Source organism: Talpa occidentalis, unplaced genomic scaffold (assembly GCF_014898055.3).
Source record: "Talpa occidentalis isolate TD23 unplaced genomic scaffold, MPIMG_talOcc4v2.1 talOcc4.8, whole genome shotgun sequence".
NCBI lineage: Eukaryota > Metazoa > Chordata > Mammalia > Eulipotyphla > Talpidae > Talpa > Talpa occidentalis.
In genome coordinates this window covers 40,810,396-40,833,006 of record NW_023605194.1, presented here as the reverse complement: position 1 = coordinate 40,833,006, position 22,611 = coordinate 40,810,396, and the positions used below count along the sequence as shown (strand labels likewise).

Here is a 22,611-nt window from a genome sequence, read left to right as displayed (position 1 = left end):
CAAAGCAAGGTTATGGGAACCACCTAGAGCATCATGCACCATTTAACATCAATGCAGCATACATGACATCTGCAACTTCAGTCTTATTAACAGAGGATAGAATGGAAGGCAATAAACAGCTTTCTTCATCATTTAATTGCAAAATAGTATTTCCTAATGTTTTCATTGTTTATCAACAGGAACTTCATCAATAATTATATAATTATGGTTGCCTAGATTACAGTGCCCTTATGCATCTTGTCATTTATTACAGAGAACTTTGAATTTAATCTGAATTTGAACACAATTCAAGACTCATAAGTCTCTTGAAATGTGATTGCATAATTCAGATATTTTTGTGTAGTGGAAGAATGGCAGTTTATGATTCCTCAATCACTTTGGGGATTAAGTTAACACAGGGAAAAGACTGAAAGGCTGTGAAAAAATGAGGGGAAGCCACTAGTTAGATTCAAACATAGACTCATTAAACATGAGAGTAGGTTGTGTTCTTTAGAATTAATCACAAGTAATTAGATGTTTGCTTAGGCCAAAATTGGGCTAAATTAAAACAGAATTATTATGTTCAGGTCTTCCCCTTAGTCTCTATATTTAAAGGGGGCTGGAGGAAATGACAGAAAACTAAAATATAATGAACAAAAAAGTATGGAGTCCAAAGTTAGCAATTCCAAATGTAGAGGAAAGGCTTGACATATCTGTTCAGCCTTTACCTCTGTTGCTTTTGAAGCCTGATAGTGCCACTACTTCTAACAAGCAAAATGTTAGCATTTACAGTAAGCAGTAAGCAGCCAAGTGCCTCCTTCAGTCTCTCACAACAGAGGTTTCTTTTGGCACACAGTGAAAAATATCCAAGAATAATGAGAAGAAATAATTTTAGCTCAATAACAGTTATTGGTGTAATCAGTGAAAGTTGTCTTACAATAGAGCACGAATAGAAAAATGTGAAAAACAATAGGTGTATTTTAAAGTGAATAAGGCAGGGGTGATCTGAAAAGCTTGTCTTTTCTAAATATGAAAATCTCATATTTCTACTTAATTTATATTTAAGAAAAATCTGAGGCAGATTCATGAAATTGCATTTTGTGGTTTTTCCACCTGTTTATTCAGATAAAGTAGATTTACATTATTGTATCTGTTTTGGGAGTTAAAGGTTTAAACCTTTACAACTGTATATTTTCACAACCTACCCACTACCAATGCCCCAATATGAAATTGCATTTGAAATACTTTAAATTGTGCCAAGGATTCCTCCTTTGCCCAAATTAAAATTTTTCAATTGAGTAAGCCCTAGTTGAACTGGGATGTACCTTTCCAATTGAGCCACATCATCATTTCCTTTAAAAAAACACACACACAACAACCACCCTAGAATTAGACCACTTTCTCCCCCAACTAATCTTTACTGATGACTTTAATAATTCTAGAAGCAAATTTTTCTTCCCTTCTCAGATTATTTTTTTAAGATCACATAAAGAGGACAAAGCTACCATGACAAATTAGTCACAAAGCATATAAAAATAGAGATTTTGTTTCTTTTTTTTTTTGATTCTTAGGTATAATGGACATAGAGGACACTTACTTAATATGATAGTTAATCAGTCATTTCCTCTGTAAGCAATATTAAGAACTGGTTTATAAGAGATAATAGTCTGACCTGTAGATTGCTTAACATTGTGGTAAAAGACTTTTAAAAGTAAATACAGTCTCTACTACAAACTTGATAAAGTTCCAGGTCTGTGCAGAATAAAAGCAGAAATTTTATATACATATATATGCTACTTACCTGAACACCTCAGGGAGCACATTTTTCTAGACTGGGGCTTTGCAATAAATGTCTGGATACTACCAATTCTGACACATGTGACACTTTCCTTTTAAGAACTTAACTCTGCGAAAACTTGAAAATGTTCTAGTTCCGTGCAGGACGAGAGTAGAGATTTTATTTACATATATATGCCATTTAGCTGAACACCTCATGGAGCACTTTTCTCTAGACTGGGACTTTGCAATAAATATCTGTGAACTATCATTTCTGAGACATGCAACATTTCAAGAACTTGCATGCAAACATTTTTCAGGAACTTTTTCTAGTTTTATCAAAACTACTCTCATGATAACTTTGTCCAAATGAATCCCAGTCTCTGTTTAGGGGGTAATCAATAAACTATAAATTAATGCTCCATAATTCACATTATAATGCACATGTAATTATTTTGAGATGAGGCAGGTCCTATGCATTTAATTTACAGCTATAATTAAGTAAACTCATTTGATACAATTAGGTGAACCTAAAAGGATCATAAGTTTGTGCATATAATTATCAAAGTATGTTCGCAACCAATTTCTGGAAAACTCAACGCTGAGTTGCGTACTACACTACAATTTTATCTTCTTGGACCTCCAGTAAATTAAAATGCATTGTGAATTGTGAGAAACCCACTTGGAGGGTTGGCTTTTTTAAAATTATGTTTGTAATTTGCCATTTGAAAAAATGGGCTTAAGAATACAGAAGTTCTATCTCTGAAAAAAACTCTTCACCAGAAATGAAGGAGAAATTAAGACATTTCTACTTAAGCAAAAATTTAGGAAGTTCATTGCTAGTAGACCTGTCCTACCAGAAACTGTGGCAGGCTGCGCTACACTGACTCTTGACAAGGTCCGGGCCGTCCTCTCCTCTCTGAGACCCCTGACATGACATCCAGCTGGAGCTGGTCTCTAGCAAGAAATGACAAAGGGAATCTTTCAGGCTAGAATGAAAGGACACTAGACAGTAACCAAAGCCAAATGAAGAAATGAAGAACCCCAGTAAGAGTAACTACATAGGTTAATGTAGTAGCCAGTATTATAATTTTTGTTTCTAACTCCTCTTTTATGCATGTTTTAAAAGATAAAGATGTTAAACAATAATTGAAAATACCTGTTATGTACATACACATATAAAGATGTGTCTTATAACAGTATAAGAGGGAGGGCAGAGATGTGCAGGAGCAAAGGTTTTATGTGCTGTTGAAGCTAAGTTGGTATTAATTCAAACTAGATTGCTATGTAATTTAGGGTGTTAACCGTAATCCTCATGGTAAGCAATAAGAAAATAACTAAGGAATACAGGATTTTTTTCTCTATTTTGTTAAAATAGCATATGAAAGTGAGTTTTTGAAAACATATACTTGCCTTCTCGCTTAGAAGTTTTTTAAATTCTACTGTCAGTCAATACCAAGTGTTTATTTAGTATGTAAGATAATGGGCTTTCTCCTAGGTTTCAAAAGTACCCCTATTTCTTCGCATTAAATGTATAAATGTATAAGCAAGAAAGAATTATCTGATATCTAGAGTGACTTCTAAGACTTAGAATATACTAGAAAAAATTGTTAGCAGGCAAACTGAGGGTCCCCCAGGACCTCCAAACTAGCACACTCTAAAGGGATTCCGCCATCCACCACATAAAGATAAGGTATATTCTTAGTATGAAAGATCTTTAATAGAGTGATTGTGCATAGAGAAGGAAGAAGAGAAAGAATATATTTCCCAATAAAACATCCATAGTTACCCAACCCTTCATGGGTCAATGTCTAGACAAACAGGGCTGCTGAGGCCTAAAAGCTTGCCACAAGTCTAAGGTACCTTCTAGTGTGAAACCATAGCGAAAAGGACAAATAGGGCCAAGTAAGTCTAGGACAAAAGGCACAAAATTAAAGTACAAATCAAGATAAGGCTCCCCCTATGTCAGCCTCCCCACGTGTCTCTCACCCACGTGTCTTACTCAAGTATCTCTGCATGTCTTTTTATTTTTTTAAAGATTTATTTATTTATTTTATACAAGAGCTGGGGTACAGGCCAGATGTGCAGGCAGGTGAGAGGATTCACCAGAGACAGAGTGAGGAACAGAACAGGCAAACTGACGAAATACACTGCTGAGGGGAGCAGTGGGCGCGACAGGAGAGGTCTGCCGCGCCACGTGGGACCCTCCCCTACTGGCCAGGATCGAACCAGCACTGCAGAGGCTGCAGACAGCTTCACAGCACCGTGCTCAACCGCCAGCACCACCAGGGGAGGCCCTCTGCATGTCTTGACTCCATGTGTCTCTCCCATGTCTCGGAAGTCCCTGGTATAAATCCAAAGCCAAAATGAAAGCAGGCCCTTCTTCTCCATGTGTCTCTCTCTGTCTTTCTCCAAGTTCTCCTCTATAGCTTCACCTGGTCACTCAGTTCCACCTCTCATTAGGCAGGACCAGGAACCTGGACCCTTTATATGGAGATTCCTCTATTATGAAATGTTTTAAATCTTATTTTCCAGCCATATCTATGCTCTAAGGAATGTGAAAGTTTGTACCCAGGACTTTGCCTGAAGATGTAAAAGACATTCCTGTCTTTGTACCTGAATGTAAAGAATAGAAGGCACCTATGGTGCCTTTGCTTTCAAAGTATCTAGGTAGTGTCATTACTATGAGAAAATCTGAATTTATCCTCAGAAACTCAAATTCTAGATTTCAGAATGAGCTCAACAAAATATGGGTTCTTCTTTTCCCTATCCACTATGGTAAAATAAAAAGGAACTGCTTTTTATTACAGCTCATATAAAACATTACTTATGTTGTCTAAAATGAGGTGTTAAAATAGATGAACAAATTGATATCTTACCTATGAGTCCATAGCTGCTTCTTTTATTTCTTTAGTTTACTAGCATAATTTATCAGTACATTAAAAGTGAGACTTTTACATTCATTATTTTATCCTTTCAAAGAATTAACTAGCATAGCATAAATTTATTCTTTCTAGATGTAACTAGTATCTAGACTTAATATTCTACATAATTGATGACTTCAGCTACACTGATTATGATACCCTGACCACTTAGTATTTTGTCTCTGGATTATGTGAAGAAATATAACTGGTTTTGTAGTCTATGAACAGACCAAGTCTAAGCAGGTGACATTTACACATATTAGCATGCATATAGTGTCCTCTGAAGCTATACAATGTGATGTTTCTAAAATTGAATTATCTCCCGTCTTCATCTCAGAAACAAAATTACTGATTCTTCTATCATTGGATGGCAGAACTATTAGTAGTTTGATATAACAAGCAAAATATAAAGACTTTACAATTAATGGCTTCTATTTTACCTGAGGGTGAGAATTAATTAGTGGCTTGAGAAGAGTAGTAGACTTCTAGAACTTTGGGAAATGGAAGCAGTCCAGGGATTGAACCAGCGCTGCAGAGCTGTGGGTGGCTTTGCAGCCCAGCACTTAACCACTGTGCCACCAGGGGAGGCCCTGTATTAATTGATTTAATGTTAACAAAGGTCCTATGATATAATTATTATTGTCCCATTTTATGCATGAGAAAATTGAGGAAGCACTGAGTTTTACTTGTTTATGAGCTGCTAAACGGAAATTTACTAGTAATTGGGATATATGAATGCAAACAGTCTCATTCATATTCTTAACCACAATGGTATATTGCCTCTGTTACCACTATGGAATATTTATTCCATAATTTAGTCAAATTTACACAAGGTACAGGTTTGGAATTTAAGTGCCAATTAATTGCTGAATCCTGTTTAATAAAAAAAAAAATTTCTTACCAAGATCACCTTTTTTTTTCCCAGAAAAAAAGATAATAATTTTGCTTGAATGGCTACTTTGAAATAACGTATTCCTTGTCTTTTATTTGCCCCAAAATGCCCCTTTGCCATGGGACCCTTAGCAGATAACAACCTCTGTGAGCTTCACTGTCTTCACTTATAAAATCAGGTCGATATTAATTAACTCAGTGAGAAAACATGAAAGAAAGTAGATAAAGCACGTGGTACAATGTTTGACACACAGTTAGCATTTGAATATATTTTTTTTACTCAAAAACTGCAGTTGTATCCCATTCCCTCATGTATCTAATGTACCAAAAGTTTTGTCTTTCAGCCTCCAAAAAAATGGTCAGATCTCCGCCCATCTTGCATTATTTTTTGCCTTCCTTGACATATAAACTTTCTTCTTTCTCTCTATGCTTCCTGGGGTATGTATAGCTTTCTTTCCTCTCCTCTTCACTGCCCACATCTTTAGGAGCTAATCTAAGTCATTCTCCATGAAACCATCTCCAGTTAAACTTACATTGTCCCTTTTTTCCTTTGAACTCTTGTTGCAGTTTTGATATTACATTATGAAACTTCAAATATTAATTTGTAATGCTTCATAAATTCTTTGACATATGCTAGATTTCTCTTCCCATCTAGATTCTGACTTCCCTAAGAAGATAGTGTCTTGCATACTGCAGGAGAGGAGGGAGAGGGATCAGAGGGAGGGAAATGGATCAGAGGGAAGGAGGGAGGAGCATAGGGGACTGAGGTGATGGTGCACGGGTGCATTGGTGAAGGAAACTATGGAGACTACACCTGAGGGGGTAGGGAGAAGTAAATACTGTTTAAAAATGAACAATGAGGGCCTCCCTGGTGGCGCAAGGGGTCTAAGCACCATACTATGAAGCAATCTGCAGCCTCTGCAGCAGGAGTTCGATCTCCGGCCAGCCAGGGAGCAACCCACATGGCACAGCAGACCTCTCCTGACTCACCCTCTGCTCCCCTCAGCAGTGTATTTCAGTGGATCTGCCTGTTCTGCTCCCCACTCTGTCTCTGGTGAATCTTCTCACACCCCATACTCTGGCCTATACCCCAGTTCTTGTATGCATAAATAAATAAATCTTTAAAAATAAATGAACAATGATGTAAAAAAAAAATTTTAAATTAATATAAAAAATAAAATAAAAATAAGATAGTGTCTTGATATTTCTTCTGTATCTCCCCCAAAGGATCTAGCAGATTCTGAAGGGCTCATGGGTAGTATTTAACAAGTACATACTATTTAAAGAAAATAAGTTCCAAAAAATTAATTAATTAATTAATAAAAAGGAAAAAAACTCCTACTTTGGGTATGGATGTGGTGTTATACATCTGAAAAGCATGAACCTGTGTACCCCAAATCATATACAATGTTGTAAATTATCATTACCTTAATAAAAATAATTAATTTAAAATATATCTATTATAGAGAAAAAAAGCTCCTAAAAATGTGCTATGAAATTGAACAGAGCTTTATATTTGGGGTGCTGTATTAGTAATTCTTAATACTTAATCCATGTAATAGTCACAGAAAATAGCTAGAGCAAGTATTATTCTCAGTTTCTAAGTAATAAAAGTGAGTTTAAGTTACAGTGGGGGACCACACAAGGTTTCTTGGTAAGTAGTATCCACTGATCCTACTCCCAACCCCACCATTTAGTCTATTCTCTATAAGGCCACCAGAATAATGTTTCTAATCAAAGATGAGATCGTGTCACTCTCCTGTTTATTGTTCTACCCCAGATCTTCATATGACTAGTACCTTCTTGCTATTGAATTCTCAATTCAAACTATCTCCTGAAGTAACACCTGTCTAAATTGCCTCTCCTCTTGGTTATAGTCCCCATACAATTCCCACCCCCCTGTTTTGATCCTGCTCCACCCTCCCCCTCTGTAGTGCTCCCCAGTCATACTTCCTCACATCATCCAGTTTTATTTTCCTCCTGGTGATTATTATTGTCTTTTCGTTGTTGTTGTTACTCGTAGATTTTCTGTCTTCACTAGAATGTAGGCCCCATGAGAACAGGATTTGTTTGTTCTAGTCACATCTGTTTTCCCCGTCTCTGCCTGACACATAATAAGCTCTTAACGAGTACTTGTTGAATAAAGTAGCTGAGCCAAAACCACACTAAAAACATGGATCTTTTAAGTCATAATTTGTGGACTTCCCATCATTCCATTAATCCTGCCTTTCATGATAGCACTTATACCTTTGTAAGTACAATAAGAATTGATGTTCAGAATAATGACATTAATGTGCTGTAGGGGTCTCTTTTATCAAAGAAAATTTTCATTCAATTCAATAAACTAAACTAATTAAAGCAGGGATGTCATGGTATATTATCATATTATATTAATACATTTAGAAAGATTTCCAACTAAAAAGACTTTATGCTTTTTCTTTAGTTAACCAGAAAATTAAATTAATCCAGAGCTCTTCATTCCCCAAAAGTCCTTGTTAATTAGGATTGTTCTATAAATCTCTATTATTAGCTGAATTTGTCATCTGTTTCATTACCCTGTTTATTAGGGCAGTGTGAACATAGTGTCTTTGCTCATGTCCTGGTATGTGTATCCTAGCAAAAAGAAAAGCTTTTCCTGGATTCTAATTTTTTCCTGTTCTTTGACACATTCATAATTCATGATGTTCATATGACAACTTAGTTTCCTGTATTGGTTCCTTATAAAATGTAGAAATTATATTATTAACTTGGATGTTAGGTAAGATACTTAAATTTAAGGTCTATTTAAAATGAACCATTATTGCTTTGCAACATTATTTGTGATAACAGAAGATTGAAAACAACTAAAATGTTATCAGTAAATACTGCTTGCTTAAATATTATAGTACAGTATATCAGTACAATGACAATTATACAGCAGAAAAAGATATTTAGAACATTATCTACCAATACAGAAAGATTGCCAAGTGAAAAACAAAAACATGGTCCAGAGTAGCCTGCATAGTATGATACCGTTTTTTTTTTTTTTTTTTTAAGAGAGAGAGAAGGTGTTTTGTTTATATAAGCATAGAGAAATTCTGGAAGGATATAAAAGAAAGCAATAATACTGATAACCATATTGGAAAGTGGAAGAACTAGAAAAATAAAAGTAAGAGATGAGATGGAGATTTTTTTATAGTATACTTTTTCGTAAATTTATATTTTTGAACTATGTGTATACACTACCTATTCAAAAGGTCAAACTAAGAAAAATACACACAACTAAAATTTATGATACTGAACTGGATCTTATACCATTTGTAAAAAATGTTCTAAAAAGACATTAGGGCAATCAGCAGAATAGGAATATAGACTATAGATAAAATAACAATATTGTTTTTTAATTTCTCAACTATACTATGGTTACTTAAAACAAACTTTGTTCTTAGGAAATACATACTGAATTATTAAGGAGTAAGGGCATAATATGTGCCACCTTTCAAATCAGATGGTTCGAAAGAACAAACAATTGTGTGTGTGTGTACACACATGTATGTGTATGTGTGTGAATGTGTATGTATGTGTGGATATATACACATACATGTGTGTGTGTGTGTGTGTGTGTGTGTATATATATATATATATATATATATATGTAAGGACTGATATTTTGAGAAAACACAGGCCTACCTACCTCTCAACCTGCTATGTATCATCTTCAAGTATATCTTCTCTACAACTTAGAGGTTACATTAGTAAAACAATGACAAAGCAAAGACATTAATAGTACCTTGAACAAATACGTCTAAAGTTATTTATTATAATTAATAGGTTGTATGTTTACAGTGCTAAAATATGTAGTTAATTTGGTGGAGATAAGTCTACAAAAGCATTTAATCTAGTTGTTTGGTATGAGTGCCAGAATTTTGTTTTCAGTTAGATATTGTGGCATTTGTATAAACTAATCATCTCTACCATTGACTTATCATTATAGGTATGGGAAGATGGTTTGATTCTAACCAGACTGGCTTCTCAAGTGATTAGGTAGTGAAGTTTGTGTTATTATAAAGTGAAGAATAAATTGTTTATATAAAGAGTTGAGAGAATGTTTAAATTCTATTACTTTTTACTTTAAGAAAGCTAAATTTCATTGTTTTATATGAAGGTACTCTGAGGGTATTTTCTGATAGATGACCCTGTCAACTGAATCACTGGTTATTTATTTGCTGTTCTTGGAGAAGCTCATGATTTTGTGGCTTTATAAAAATCTGGAAAATGGGCCTCCCCAGTGGCGCAGCGGTTGAGTGCTGGGCTGCGAGTCTGCCTGCAGCCTATGCAGTGCCGGTTCTATTCCCGGCTGCCCTGCGAGGGTCCCACATGGCACGCAGATTCTCCTACCGCGCCCGCTGCTCCCCTCAGCAGTGTGCTTCGTCAGTCTGCCTGTTCTGTTCCCTGCTCTGGCTCTGGTGAATTTTCTCACCCTCCCACGCTTCTGACTGTGCCCAGTGGAAGAAAGAAGGGAGGGAGGGAGGGAAGGAAGGAAAGGAGGGAGGGAGGGAGGGAGGGAGGGAGGGAGGGAGGGAGGGAGGGAGGGATCTGGAAAATAAGAATTAATAGTTATCCTTCATACTTTATAAAAAGTTTGGGAAAAATTGAGAAATAATGACTGTGAATTATCTTAAATTTGTATGCAGACACTCTTAAACAGTGTGTTTTTCTGCAATGTAGGCAAAAAGTTATTTTTGCCACTTGTTCCCATAGCTATTCTAGGCCCAATTCATGTCTACAAAAATTAGATCTCAATGAAAGTAATGTATCTTAGCCCTCATTAGCTGAATAATATCCATACCTGTATCTGTGCCTTCAGATTTAGTGAAATATTATATGTTCATATAGTAAACTGTCTGGGATGGCTATAGCATGGGTCAATCTGGTGAGTACTTGTTAGTTATGTGGGGGGTTTTATAACTATGTAAACTAGCTTAGATCATCATTTCAAAAAATCAAAATGTACAAAAAATATAATTGAAATTAAATGTTAGTGAACACTATTTAATCCTTTTTCCATTATTTAGAACACATTTCAGAATCTTGCAAATTTTCAGGTTTATTTTGGATGGAGTTCTTATTATATAAATCACTCAGTCTGGACGATAGTAGGGACTGGACTGTATTTTTACTAATTTATGATAACTTTTTACATTCTTAATATTCTTTTTTTTCTTTTTTTTTTATATATTTTTCACATCATTCTTCATTTTTGTACCATCACCTGTGCACCATCACCATAGTCCCTTGTACTGTTCCACCCCTGTTTTGATCCTACTCCCCTCTCCCTCCCTGGACATTCAATCCTGTAGAATGTCTCTGGTTTATAGTTGCCTGTTGAATTTTATCTTTTCTTTATTATAATTACTTCTTTTTTTTCTTAATCCATTATTTGGTTCTTCTACATTCCTCCTAAAAGTGAAATCATCCAGTATTTTTCTTTTTCTTTCTGGCTTATTTCACTGAGCATGATGGTGTGGTACATACACAAAATGGAATATTACTCAGCGATCAAAAAAGATAAACTCATGCCATTCTCAATAACATGGATGGAGCTGGAAGAGATCATTCCTAGTATTTTTAAATAGCTATTTATACTAATAAGTACAAAGACAGAAAATAATTCTACTTTATGTTTCAGGAAACTGAACTTCTCAAGACATCTAAGGATAAAGCATTTCAATGATACTTTATATATATATATATATATATATATATATATATCTCCAGATAAAAAGTATAGTAAAATCCTATCCATTTAGAATTTTCAGTAATTTTTAGTAATTCTTAAGAGCAAAGTTTGAATAAATTTCTTCCATTGTGAATTAGATTTTTCAAAAATGTTTATCCAACCCCAAATCAGTAACTTTTTCAAACAAAGAGATCAAGGAGTTATATCTAATTGCACCTTACTTACCATTTATATGTAATTGTTTTTAAATTTGTAATCCAGTAATTCTTATATTACCTAAAATGTTTTACAGATAGGTTACATTATTGTATAATATAACCCTATTGTAAATGGTAATGATGTCATTAAAGCTCATTTTACTTATTCATTGCCTATTTATTTTTACTTCATAATTGTTAATTTCCTTCATAGTATGACTTGTACTTGCATATAGTAAACCAGATTTCTTTATAAATATTTATAGTATCAACCTTCTCCTAAATCTGACTGTAGCCCTTTCCTAATTACTTCTTATAAACTCTACTTACATTTTTTATACCCTGTATAGCAATATGAATTGTATATTCCCTAGAAAATTTAATTCTTTTTTCTTTTTTTTAAGATTTATTTATTATTTATACAAGCACTGGGTACAGTCAGAAGTGCGGGAGGGTGAGAGAATTCACCAGAGCCAGAGGAGGGAGCAGAGCAGGCAGAAGAACTGAAGTACACTGCTGAGGGGAGCAGCGGGCTGCAGGAGAGTTCTGCGTGCCATGTGGGACCCTCCTCCGGTGGCCGGGGAGCAGCCAGGGATCAAACCAGCGCTGCAGAGGCTGCGGACAGCTTCGCAACCCAGCACTCAACCGCTGCGCCACCGGGGAGGCCTGAAAATTTAATTCTGATATGTATGCCTTAACTTCCAATTAATCAAAATCTTGTTAGCTGCCATGCAGATCCTGGTGTTACGGAAAGTTAGTTAAAGAGTTTAAATAGATGCTTTTGGTATGGAGTTTTCTTACCATCTATACTCATGATCAAAGGTTTTGGCTAAATGAGCAAGTAATCTTATTATCAGTTCTTCCAAGAGGATTTTTTTTTCATCATATCTGTGCTTGTCTCATATTGAAAGTATCCATGAGTAACAGAAGAAGCAGATAGACTATGCCTTTTGAGATTTTTAGGTTCTTTATCAAGACCTTAAGATCACCTTTCCCTCTTGATCTTAGGTGAGATTGTTTACTACTCTGTGTTCACACCTGTTCCCATAAGGGATGCAAATTTGTTATTTCAGAAGTTCTAACCCCAATAAAAAGCACTATCCAGATTTCATCACAAATGACACCATTCCATTGTCATGTGCCAAGTTTAAAATACTACATTGGGGGCCTCCCCGGTGGTGCAGCGGTTGAGAGCTGGGCTGCAAAGCTGCCCTCAGCCTCTGCAGCGCCGGTTCGATTCCCGGTTGCTCCCCGGCCACCAGAGGAGGGTCCCACATGGCGCACAAACCTCTCCTGCCGCCTGCTGCTCCCCTCAGCAGTGTACTTCGGTCCTTCTGCCTGCTCTGCTCCCCGCTCTGGCTCTGGTGAATTCTCTCACCCTCCCCTGCTTCTGACTGTACCCAGTGCTTGGATAAATAAATAAATAAATAAATCTTTAAGAAAAAATAAAATACTACATTAGCTTACTCTATAGTCAAACCAAGCCCTAGTCCAGACTACTATAAGACACGAGCCCATTGCACTGTCCCTTTTGTTTTTCCTGGACATTGGATGGTAGCTTTCCCTTTTGCTAGTTGACAGATTGTTTAAAGGAAACAGTGATCCCATTATAAAGAGTAACCAGTTTATAGATTATTTGTAACAAGCCAACTAAAATATTTAATCCTTGATACTGGTATGAAGTATTATAGAAAGCAGTAACATTTTTATTGTGCTATTGTAATTTTCTGTAGAGAAAGAGCCAAAACTCATTATTTATATATTTTTAAATTTATGCCTCTCTATATCCAAGATTTCACTGCCAGAAATGCAGTCAGGCTTGAAGCTTTATTAGAGTTCCATGATCCAATCTTGAAAACACTTCCTTTAGCTCATAGTTTTTGTTTAAGTATTTGTACTTCTACCATTTACAGTCATTCCCCCCCCAAAAAAAAAATCTGAACTGGGTTTAACTCTAACAAAACACATATAACATCTGTCTGCTGAAAATTATCATAAAAATATTGCTTACATCTTGCACCTTGATTCCCAAGTGCTCATGTATAGATTGTTGGGTTCATGTTTCTGACACTCTCCTTTAGTGATGAATGTTGAAGGAACTTCAACTTTACTGGTTGAGTTTTTGTATATTGAGTGTTAAAAGAAAAGTCAGTCTGCCTTTCTTTGGCTCTAATTGCAGAAAGTGAAGTCACCACTTTTGCTGTCTTGGATCAAGACCAGAAAGAAATTGTTGATACCAATGGAGCTGGAGATGCATTTGTTGGAGGTACAAACTCATTTATTTCATACTTATTAAGTTAAACATTTCCTTTAACCTTTGTCTTTACCATATAGCCAAGATTTATGAATTTAATAACTTTCAACTTCTTTTATGTTATTGACTCCTAATGTTCTTTCCTTTCATATGCAACTATCATTGTGAGTATTATGAGGATATTTTACAACAAGAAAAATATGTATTTTGGCTTAAAGATGATTTGCTATTTTCTTACGCCCCAGTCATTTTCACAAGATTAATTGTGTCTGTCAGAGTGTTGCATAAACATGCTACATCGATATATACTACGAATATAGTATATTCATAGACCTTCAGGCTTAAATGTTAACACATTGCTGTTCTTTAAAACAAATTGTGGTGAATATTAAGCAGTATGCTAATAACTAAAGAAGATGTCTTTGGATTTTATCACGGGTGAAACATGTTTCTAACAATAGTTGCATGTTTATTGTACTAGAAAGGGTTAAATTTTGTCTGGTTCAGACTCAGTAAGAACTAGTACTCTTTATAAGGACCAAATCATTTTTGGAATGAATACTTAAAAATAAGATCAAGACAATTGGAAGATTCTTGGCTTGATAAGTTAGGCTGATCTAAAACGTGGTTCAAACGTTCTTTGGATAAGTCTGAACTCCTTCTAGTAAATGCAGTTAAGCTGGGTTAGAGTCTTTAAAAGGCTTTAGATCCCTGAATGATAGCCTAGAAAAGTCCTTTCTGAGCTGTGTTTATTTCTCAGTTTCTCTAACTTCAAAAACAATTGGACCTAACCATTTTCCCTCATCCTTGGAAGATATTTTGAATCATAGGAAACATTTCAGTCTGTGTGATGATTTTATTTTAATATTGTTCAAATTATGAATATTCTTCTCTTTTAATGATCTTTTTCACCAACATAAACATTTTCTTTTTTCCTTCTTTGAAATTATTCTTATCTAGTCTTAAGTGAGCTATTAGCTGTTAGATTGATAACATGTTCCACGTCCTGTTATTTAGAAAGAGCATGTACTATGGCTAACTTTCTACTTATTGTTATGCTTGCATCTTTAATTTCTTTACTCTAAAAGGCTTCATCATTGATTAAATTATTATGCAGCTAATTTCCTATTCCAGACTACTTCATGAAGGCTAAATTTCTTTAATGTATTGAAGAAATGCTATTATTTTCTGGTTAGAAATTGGCTAAATCAGGTATTTTAGTACAGAAGCTTTCTGACTTGTGTGCTGTGTATACCTTATTTAAGTATAGATATATCTCACTTTATTGCACTCTGCTTCATTGTCAGAAATACTGCGTTTTTTATAAGACACCACACCAGCCCCCCCCCCCAAAAAAAAAATTACAGCTCACTGAAGCACAGATGCTTGGCACTTTTTAGCAATATTTTTAATTAAGGTATGTACATTGTTTTTTAGACATAATGCAATTACACACTTAACAGACTACTGTACAGAGTAAAAACAGCTTTTCTGGGAAACTAAAATATTCATGTAACTCAATTTATTGCAGTGTTCGCTTTATTTTGATAGTCAGAAGCAAAATCACACTATATCTGAATTGTGCCTATTTTAAAATATTTTAAACAGTAAGTATTCTATTTTACTGTGTTTAATACATCATGCGGTCTTTATAGATATGATGGTGACCTAATTAACAACTATCACCATCACTAGGTCCCATCCCGAGGCTGCCTGGCCTTAACCAACAGATTCCCTTATAGACACCTAAACTACTTGTAATATTTGTAGTACTAGGAAAGAACATAAGGCATTTTTGAGGGAGAGAGAATACATTCTCAGCATACCCATCTGTATTGTGGTTAGGATGATAAATGAACTACCTCATCAAAGCACTTGGGCTTTTTGTTAGAGGATTTTTCAGCCTCATTTTAGCTCACTCTGCTATATAACCTCATTAGATACTTATTGTTTGGGTACAGTTAGGCAAGTGAAAAAGACAGAGTGTGGAATAGGGATCTGCAAACTTTTTTGTAAAGGACTAGAGAAGTGAATATTTTGGACTTTGCATATACCTGCTATATTGCGTATTCTTCTTGATTTGTTTGTTTGCTTGCTTTTTGTTTTGTTTTTGCTTTTTACAACACTGTAAAAACCTTTCTTAGTTCTTCAGCTGTACAAAAGCACACCACAGGCTATAGCTGGCCCTTCAGCTATAGTTTGCCAATCCAATCCCTTGTGTAATTGTTGGCAGTTTACTCACTTTATTCATTTTATCACACTCTGGATCCAAACAGTGAATTTCACAATATAATGTTGAAATCAGTATGGAGAAAGCAGAAGGCAGGCTGAAACTAGGCAGAACTTTATTGGTAATGCCTCAATTAAGTAGCCTTTTTTCCTCTTTAAACCTACTCTGATCAGTGCCTAGGATAATTAAATCCTAAAAGAATGCACTTACAGTGAGATGAACACTCTAATGTCATTTTACTAATGTAATATTTATGTTGGCATGCTCAACATATAGTCTATGAAAATCAAGTTATATATTAATAGCAATAGATAACATTTATATAATCAATAAATATCTTAACCACTACTATTCAATAGTTAGCTTAAGCACTTTAAGTATATTGATTCATTTTATATTCCTAAAAACTTATTTTTAACACCATTTTATTTATTAGAAAACTGAATCACAGAGCACTAAATTCACCTAAAGTCTTGTAGCTGAAAAATAGAAAAACTAGGATTCAAACTCAGGCAGTCTGGCTTCTAAGTCAATATTCTTACTCACTGCACTGGATTGCTTCTCTAAAACTTATGGGGAAATGTCATCACTAAGAACCACAGACTAACGAGCTTTACTGACAAAAGCTTGCCAAAGAGAATCTTCCTATTATCTGAACAGATGACTTATTTATTGAGCAGTAACTTTACAACGTACAATTTTTTTGTTATAAAAGACTGAGGACACCAGGGTAAGATTGTTGCAGAAAAGAAAGAGAAAGTGAAAGGGAAGAGATCGAAGGACTATAGTCCCTGGTGAGTTTGAACCAGAAGCTTTTTGCTAAGCAGTAGAATTGATTGCTCTACAGAGATACAGAAGCCAAATCATAAACTTGCCTGGTCAGCATGGAATCCAAATACAAGGAGTTATGTGAGTCAACTTTTTAATAGCCCTAAGCTGATGCATCCATCTTACAATAGAGATGTTAGTTGGAAATACTCAAAATCTATTGGTTAATACTATACTAGTATTGGAAATACTCCAATCCTTGAACATGAATAGAAATGCAATAGCAACTTTTACATTTACTATATACTTTATACTCTTCTTTGTTTTGCCTGATTAACATAACTCCTTTCTAAATGACCCCTTTATCTTTAGTTAATATATTCCTCCTATTACTTTCAAGTGTTGCTGGCTTAAAGTACTTCTGTCTTTTGTGACTTTGCATAACTATATTCCAGTCCCAATTCAAGTTCTTGGGTAAAGCATCACTTCACCTAGCATGTGCTAGTTATATACCCCAGCACTAGAGTGCCATGTGTTCTTTTTAGCCACTTAAAAGATATATGACAGGTCTCCCTGGTGGTGCAAGTAGTTGAATCTTAGCTCTACGAAGCTGTCCGCAGCCACTGCAGCAGGAGTTCAATCCCCGGCCAGGGAGCTGACCCACATGGCCCAGCAGATCTCTCTTGACTCACCCGCTGCTCCCCTCAGCAGTGTATTGCAGTCATTCCACCTGTTTTGCTCCCCACTCTGTCTCTGGTGAATCTTCTCACCCACCACAACTCTGGCCTGTATCCCAGTTCTTATATGCATAAATAAATACATCTTTTAAAATAAATAAATAAAATAAAAGATACATGACTACATCATAGATTTTCGTGTATAATTTTAAAGTATACATAAATTAAATTCATAGTTCAATCTCAAAGATTTAGTGACAGTGACAAATCCATCTATTCTCTACAAGCATACCTTCTTTTTCTATTTGGAGATCTTAAGCACTTTGTAACATTGCCCTTTATTTGTCACTAGTCAGTCCTGATGGAACTACCCTTTCACATTCTCCCTCAAAAGCCCAAGTGCTACGATTGTACCATTGGAAATGGAGACATTTCTATAATCTCTAAGTATGATTTCCTAATATCCCAGGTCAGGAGAAAATTTCTTCCTGTTGTCCTGCTGTGCTTTGTCACAGCAGGTCTGCCTTTTCATTTGGAACCCTCTTTGTCACTGCCATAGTAACAAATGGAAACATTGAGAACATTTTGTGACAGGCACTGTCATTGTTCCGTTGAAATCTCTTCCCCTGTGTCTTCCTAGTAAATGAAACTGAGAAGAAAAATCATAACAAATAACATGAAAGGAGACCTAATCAATATGTTCCCTGTGAGCTGTCAATACCAGCCTGTTTTAATCTGATCTGATTTAGTCATATGTTTTATGGCAGCTGCAGGAATATGCCCTAGACCTACAAATCACCTTTAGACCAAAAATGAGTGTGCCTTTGAAAGATTATTCCCAGGTACATATGTGTAACTCTCAGATAAAAGACTAGGAATCTCACCCAAGGGCCAGCATTCTTAGATTAAAAAAGGTTTAAGTGTGGTTAAGGGTCATACATAGGTTAGAACAGTTTATTCTAAATGATAGTGAAGTAATTGTGCTGCCTCTAAATACTTATTATCTTCAGATTTCTCATGACAACTTTAGCAGGGAAGTCTACTAAAAAAAGATGTTACCTACAATATGCAAATGACTCTTAAAGCCACTTAGCATCATGTTAGTAATTATGATATTTTCTATCTAATGAAAAAATTTTATTTCACTCTCTAGTTATGTTCAGAAAAGAATTATGGTTAAAAAAAAGCATTGTTTTGGGGCTCCCTAGTGGTGCAAGGGGTTAAGTATCACCACTATGAAGCTATCTGCAGCCACTGCAGCATGAGTTCGATTCCTGGCCAGGGAGCTGGCCCACATGGCACAGCAGACCTCTCCTGTCTTGCCTACTGCTCCCCTCGACAGTGTATTTCAGTCGATTCACCTGACTCCCCACCTGATTCTGCTGACTTCTTACCCCCTACCCCCACAACTCTGGCCTACACTCCTGCTCTTGTATGTGTAAATAAATAAAATAAATCTAAACAAAAAAAAAAAGCTTTGTTTCCTGAGTAGGAATGCTACTTCCTCTTCAGGTAGCACCTGTCTATACTTCTCATATTTCTGTTCTTACTTTTCTTTGTTCCCAAATATCTGTAGCTTACACTTCCATTTTTAGTTGATGCTTTATTGTGCTTCTTCTCAAAGAAGTGATGAAGGTGCAGAATTTTTGCAATTTTTTTTTCTGTACCACCTCATTTTGCTCTCAAACTCAGAAAAATAACTTGAATATTAACTATATCATTTCTCACATTTCTTCATTCAAAAAGCATAACCTTCAGATGACCCACTGTCTGCATTGGGGATTTACTTGATAGTGACCAAAATGAGAACTGCACACTACTGTTCCACCCCACATCAGCAATACCTTTCACTGTCTGTTTACTCTAGAAGGACATCTTTGGTGTTTTATTTCTTGCACTGTAATAGGATACTTCATAACAGGCTTCGTTTCACATCCAGAGATTTAGATAAGCTGAGGATGGAACAAAACCAAGTTTCAAGGACCCTGCCCAAAATTATTTAAGCCTTTGTTGGTTAAAAGAAATCACTGGTTCACATGGACAAAAGGATGATTTTAGGGTGAAGTCTGGAAATTTTCACAAACATGAATACTTCAGAGATCTGGTATCCTGGATTGGTTTCCATCTAGAAGCAATTACAAATAGATAATGGAATTCAAAGGAATTTGTCTTCTGAGGAATTGGAGATGATAGTGACCATTAAATCAGGTAGGCTACTAGACACTGCAGCTCAAATATAAATCTTAGGTTTCCTATATTTATAAAGATTTTTGAGAAATGTTTATTACAAGAAAACAATGTTGATTTTTATAAGATATTTTTATTTATTGATAGAGAGCCAGAGGAAATGTTAGAAGAATTTCTGAAGTTATTTTCTTAGAATTGTGACATGGCAAAATGTAGTCTATCAGTTTCCTGGCCTAGAATATTAGTGAGTCAAATGGAACTAATTTGAATGCAGTAGTGGTCAATTTTACCCAATATGACTGATTCATATAACATACATCATGTTATATAACTTTCACAGGAATACAGACCACCTCTAAAACTTAGTGATCTAAAACATCCATTTTCATTGTTCTAGAAATCTGTGGGATTGCAGCTATGTATAAGCTAAGTGGGACAGTTCCACTATTCTCAGATGTTCTAGAGATTTAAGTAATTTTTCCAAAGTCCCAGTGAAAGCTAGGTTTCAAATTCAAAATTTGACTCCAAAGTTCTTACCTCTAACCATTTTGCTATACTTCCTTCCATTAGCATATCATCTTAACTGTGAGGCCTTCAAGTGAGGCAAAATAGTCAAAAAAAATTTTCTAAACATTAGTCTATAGACTGGTACCAGTCTTACGACTTTATACATATTTCGTCAGTCAACAAAATGAAAAAAGAATGATAAATTTTCATAAAGCTCTGTATTCATTTTTAAATCTTCTCCCAATATTATTTTAAATTTTTACAATGTATTTTATTGGTTTTGTAGTTAATGTCATCTAAATAAATAAAATCACATGTGAGTAGTGTCACTTCATAAGTTGGCCAACACAGCTGACTGAGTCTTGGCCATGGTAAAAAAGTGATTAGGCACATCTTTGTATGAAATGTAACCTTGATGTTATAAGACTTGAGTAACCTTACAAAATCAAGGTTACATTTCATATCAATAAAGGCCTGAATAAAACAAACAGAAATTAGTGACTTGATTACTAAATTCACAGCTGCTCTCACTTTTGTTCCCAAACCTGGGGTATGAACACAGGCTCTTGATTTATTTTGCATTTTATTATCCAATTAACATTGACATTTTATGAAGTTAAGACATACATGTTTTATTTCAAGCCTATGGAATAAATGACAAATTACAAATGCTCCTAAAATTTCAGAAAACCACCCTACAGTGAGAAATTGAGTTTATCAACTGCAGGTTTTTGAATTGAGTCAAATATTAACAAAATTAATTAACTTGCATATGAATTAGAGCAGTTTTGTTTTTAACTATTGCTTAAAAGTTTTGTTCCAAAAAAGAGAGAATTTTTTTTTTTTTTTTAAGATTTATTTATGCATACAAGAACTGGGGTACAGGCCAGAGGTGTGGGGGATGAGAGAGAGAGTGGGGAGCAGAACAGGCAGATTGACTGAAATACACTGAGGGTAACAGGGGGTGAGACACAAGAGGTCTGCTGCGCCATAGAGGTCACCTCCCTCAATGGGGATCGAACTCGTGCTTCAGTGGCTGTGGATAGCTTCATAGTGCTGTGACTTAACTCCTTGCACCACCAGGGAGGCGCAAGAGAGAAACTTTTTATTTATTTATTTATTTATTTATTTATTTATTTATTTATTTATTTATTTATTTATTTTTATTTTACAGTTTTTTGGGGTTTTTTTGTTTGTTTGTTTGTTTTTAAGATTTATTTATTTATTTATTTATTTATTTATTTATACAAGCACTGGGTACAGTCAGAAGCGCGGGAGGGTGAGAGAATTCACCAGAGCCAGAGCGGGGAGCAGAGCAGGCAGAAGGACCGAAGCACACTGCTGAGGGGAGCAGTGGGCGGCAGGAGAGTTCTGCGTGCCATGTGGGACCCTCCTCCGGTGGCCGGGGAGCAGCCAGGGATCGAACCGGTGCTGCAGAGGCTGCGGGCAACTTCGCAACCCAGCGCTCAACCGCTGTGCCACCAGGGAGGCCCAAGAGAGAATTTTTTAAAGTCACACTTTCTTGTTTTCAGACTTTCAAACCATTTTCAGCAGTGATGCTCTGTTCAGATGAAGTCTTACCTGAATAAGAATGAAATGGAGGGCCTCCCCGGTGACACAGCAGTTGAGCGCTGGGTTGCGAAGCTGCCCTCAGTCTCTGGGGCGTCGGTTCCCTCCCCAGCTGCTCCCCAGCCACCAGAGGAGGGTCCCACATGGCGCGCAGACCTCTCCTGCCACCTGCTGCTCCTCTCAGCAGTGTACTTCGGTCCTTCTGCCTGCTCTGCTCCCCGCTCTGGCTCTGGCGAATTCTCTCACCCTCCCGCGCTTCTGACTGTACCCAGTGCATGTATAAACAAAACAAACAAACAAACAAACAAATAAAACATGCCTCTATAAAAAAAAAAAGAAAAGAAATATGTTAAAAAAAAAAAAAGAATGAAATGGAATTAAACACTCCCCATTTCGCTCTAACCATATTTTATTTGGTGGTTCATAAAGCAATTCCCTGGAATGAATTCATTTTAGCGTGTGAAACCATGGGCCAGTCAAGAGTCCCCATTTGATGGATGAGGAAATTGAGACCCCAATAAAGGGAATTAATTGAAAATATTAGACTAGAAGGTCCCATATTTAATGAGTCCAGGTTTCTGAACTCATTAATTCATGATCCAGTAATTACACATGCTCATAACCCAAATGAAAATTGTCAGTTAAACAGTCTGTTACATAGGTCTTGGAAATATATGTCAATATTCAATATCCCAAATGGACAAAGACCTTTGATGTAGTTTTTCTTTATCAAGGGGTTTGACTTTAATAGTAAACAGAAATAGAAGCTAAATTTTTAGGTTGGAAGCCACATTAGGAAATTACACATAGGGCCTCCCTGGTGGCTCAAGGAGTTACGACGCAACCTATGGAGCTGTTTGCAGCCACTGCAACACGAGTTCGATCCCCCAGCAGCCAGGGAGCTACCCACATAGAGCAGCAGACCTCTTCTGA

General features: G+C 35.9%; 1 protein-coding gene across 2 annotated transcripts in view; it reads left to right on the top strand.

The window, feature by feature from the left end:
* Positions 1-22,611, top strand: part of ADK (adenosine kinase) — a 430,089-nt gene that overhangs the window by 386,657 nt on the left and 20,821 nt on the right. For both annotated transcript variants that reach the window (XM_054690530.1, XM_054690531.1), the window contains exon 10: positions 13,666-13,752. In XM_054690530.1, coding sequence (XP_054546505.1) covers positions 13,666-13,752 — 87 coding nt within the window. The remainder of the gene's footprint in view (positions 1-13,665; positions 13,753-22,611) is intronic.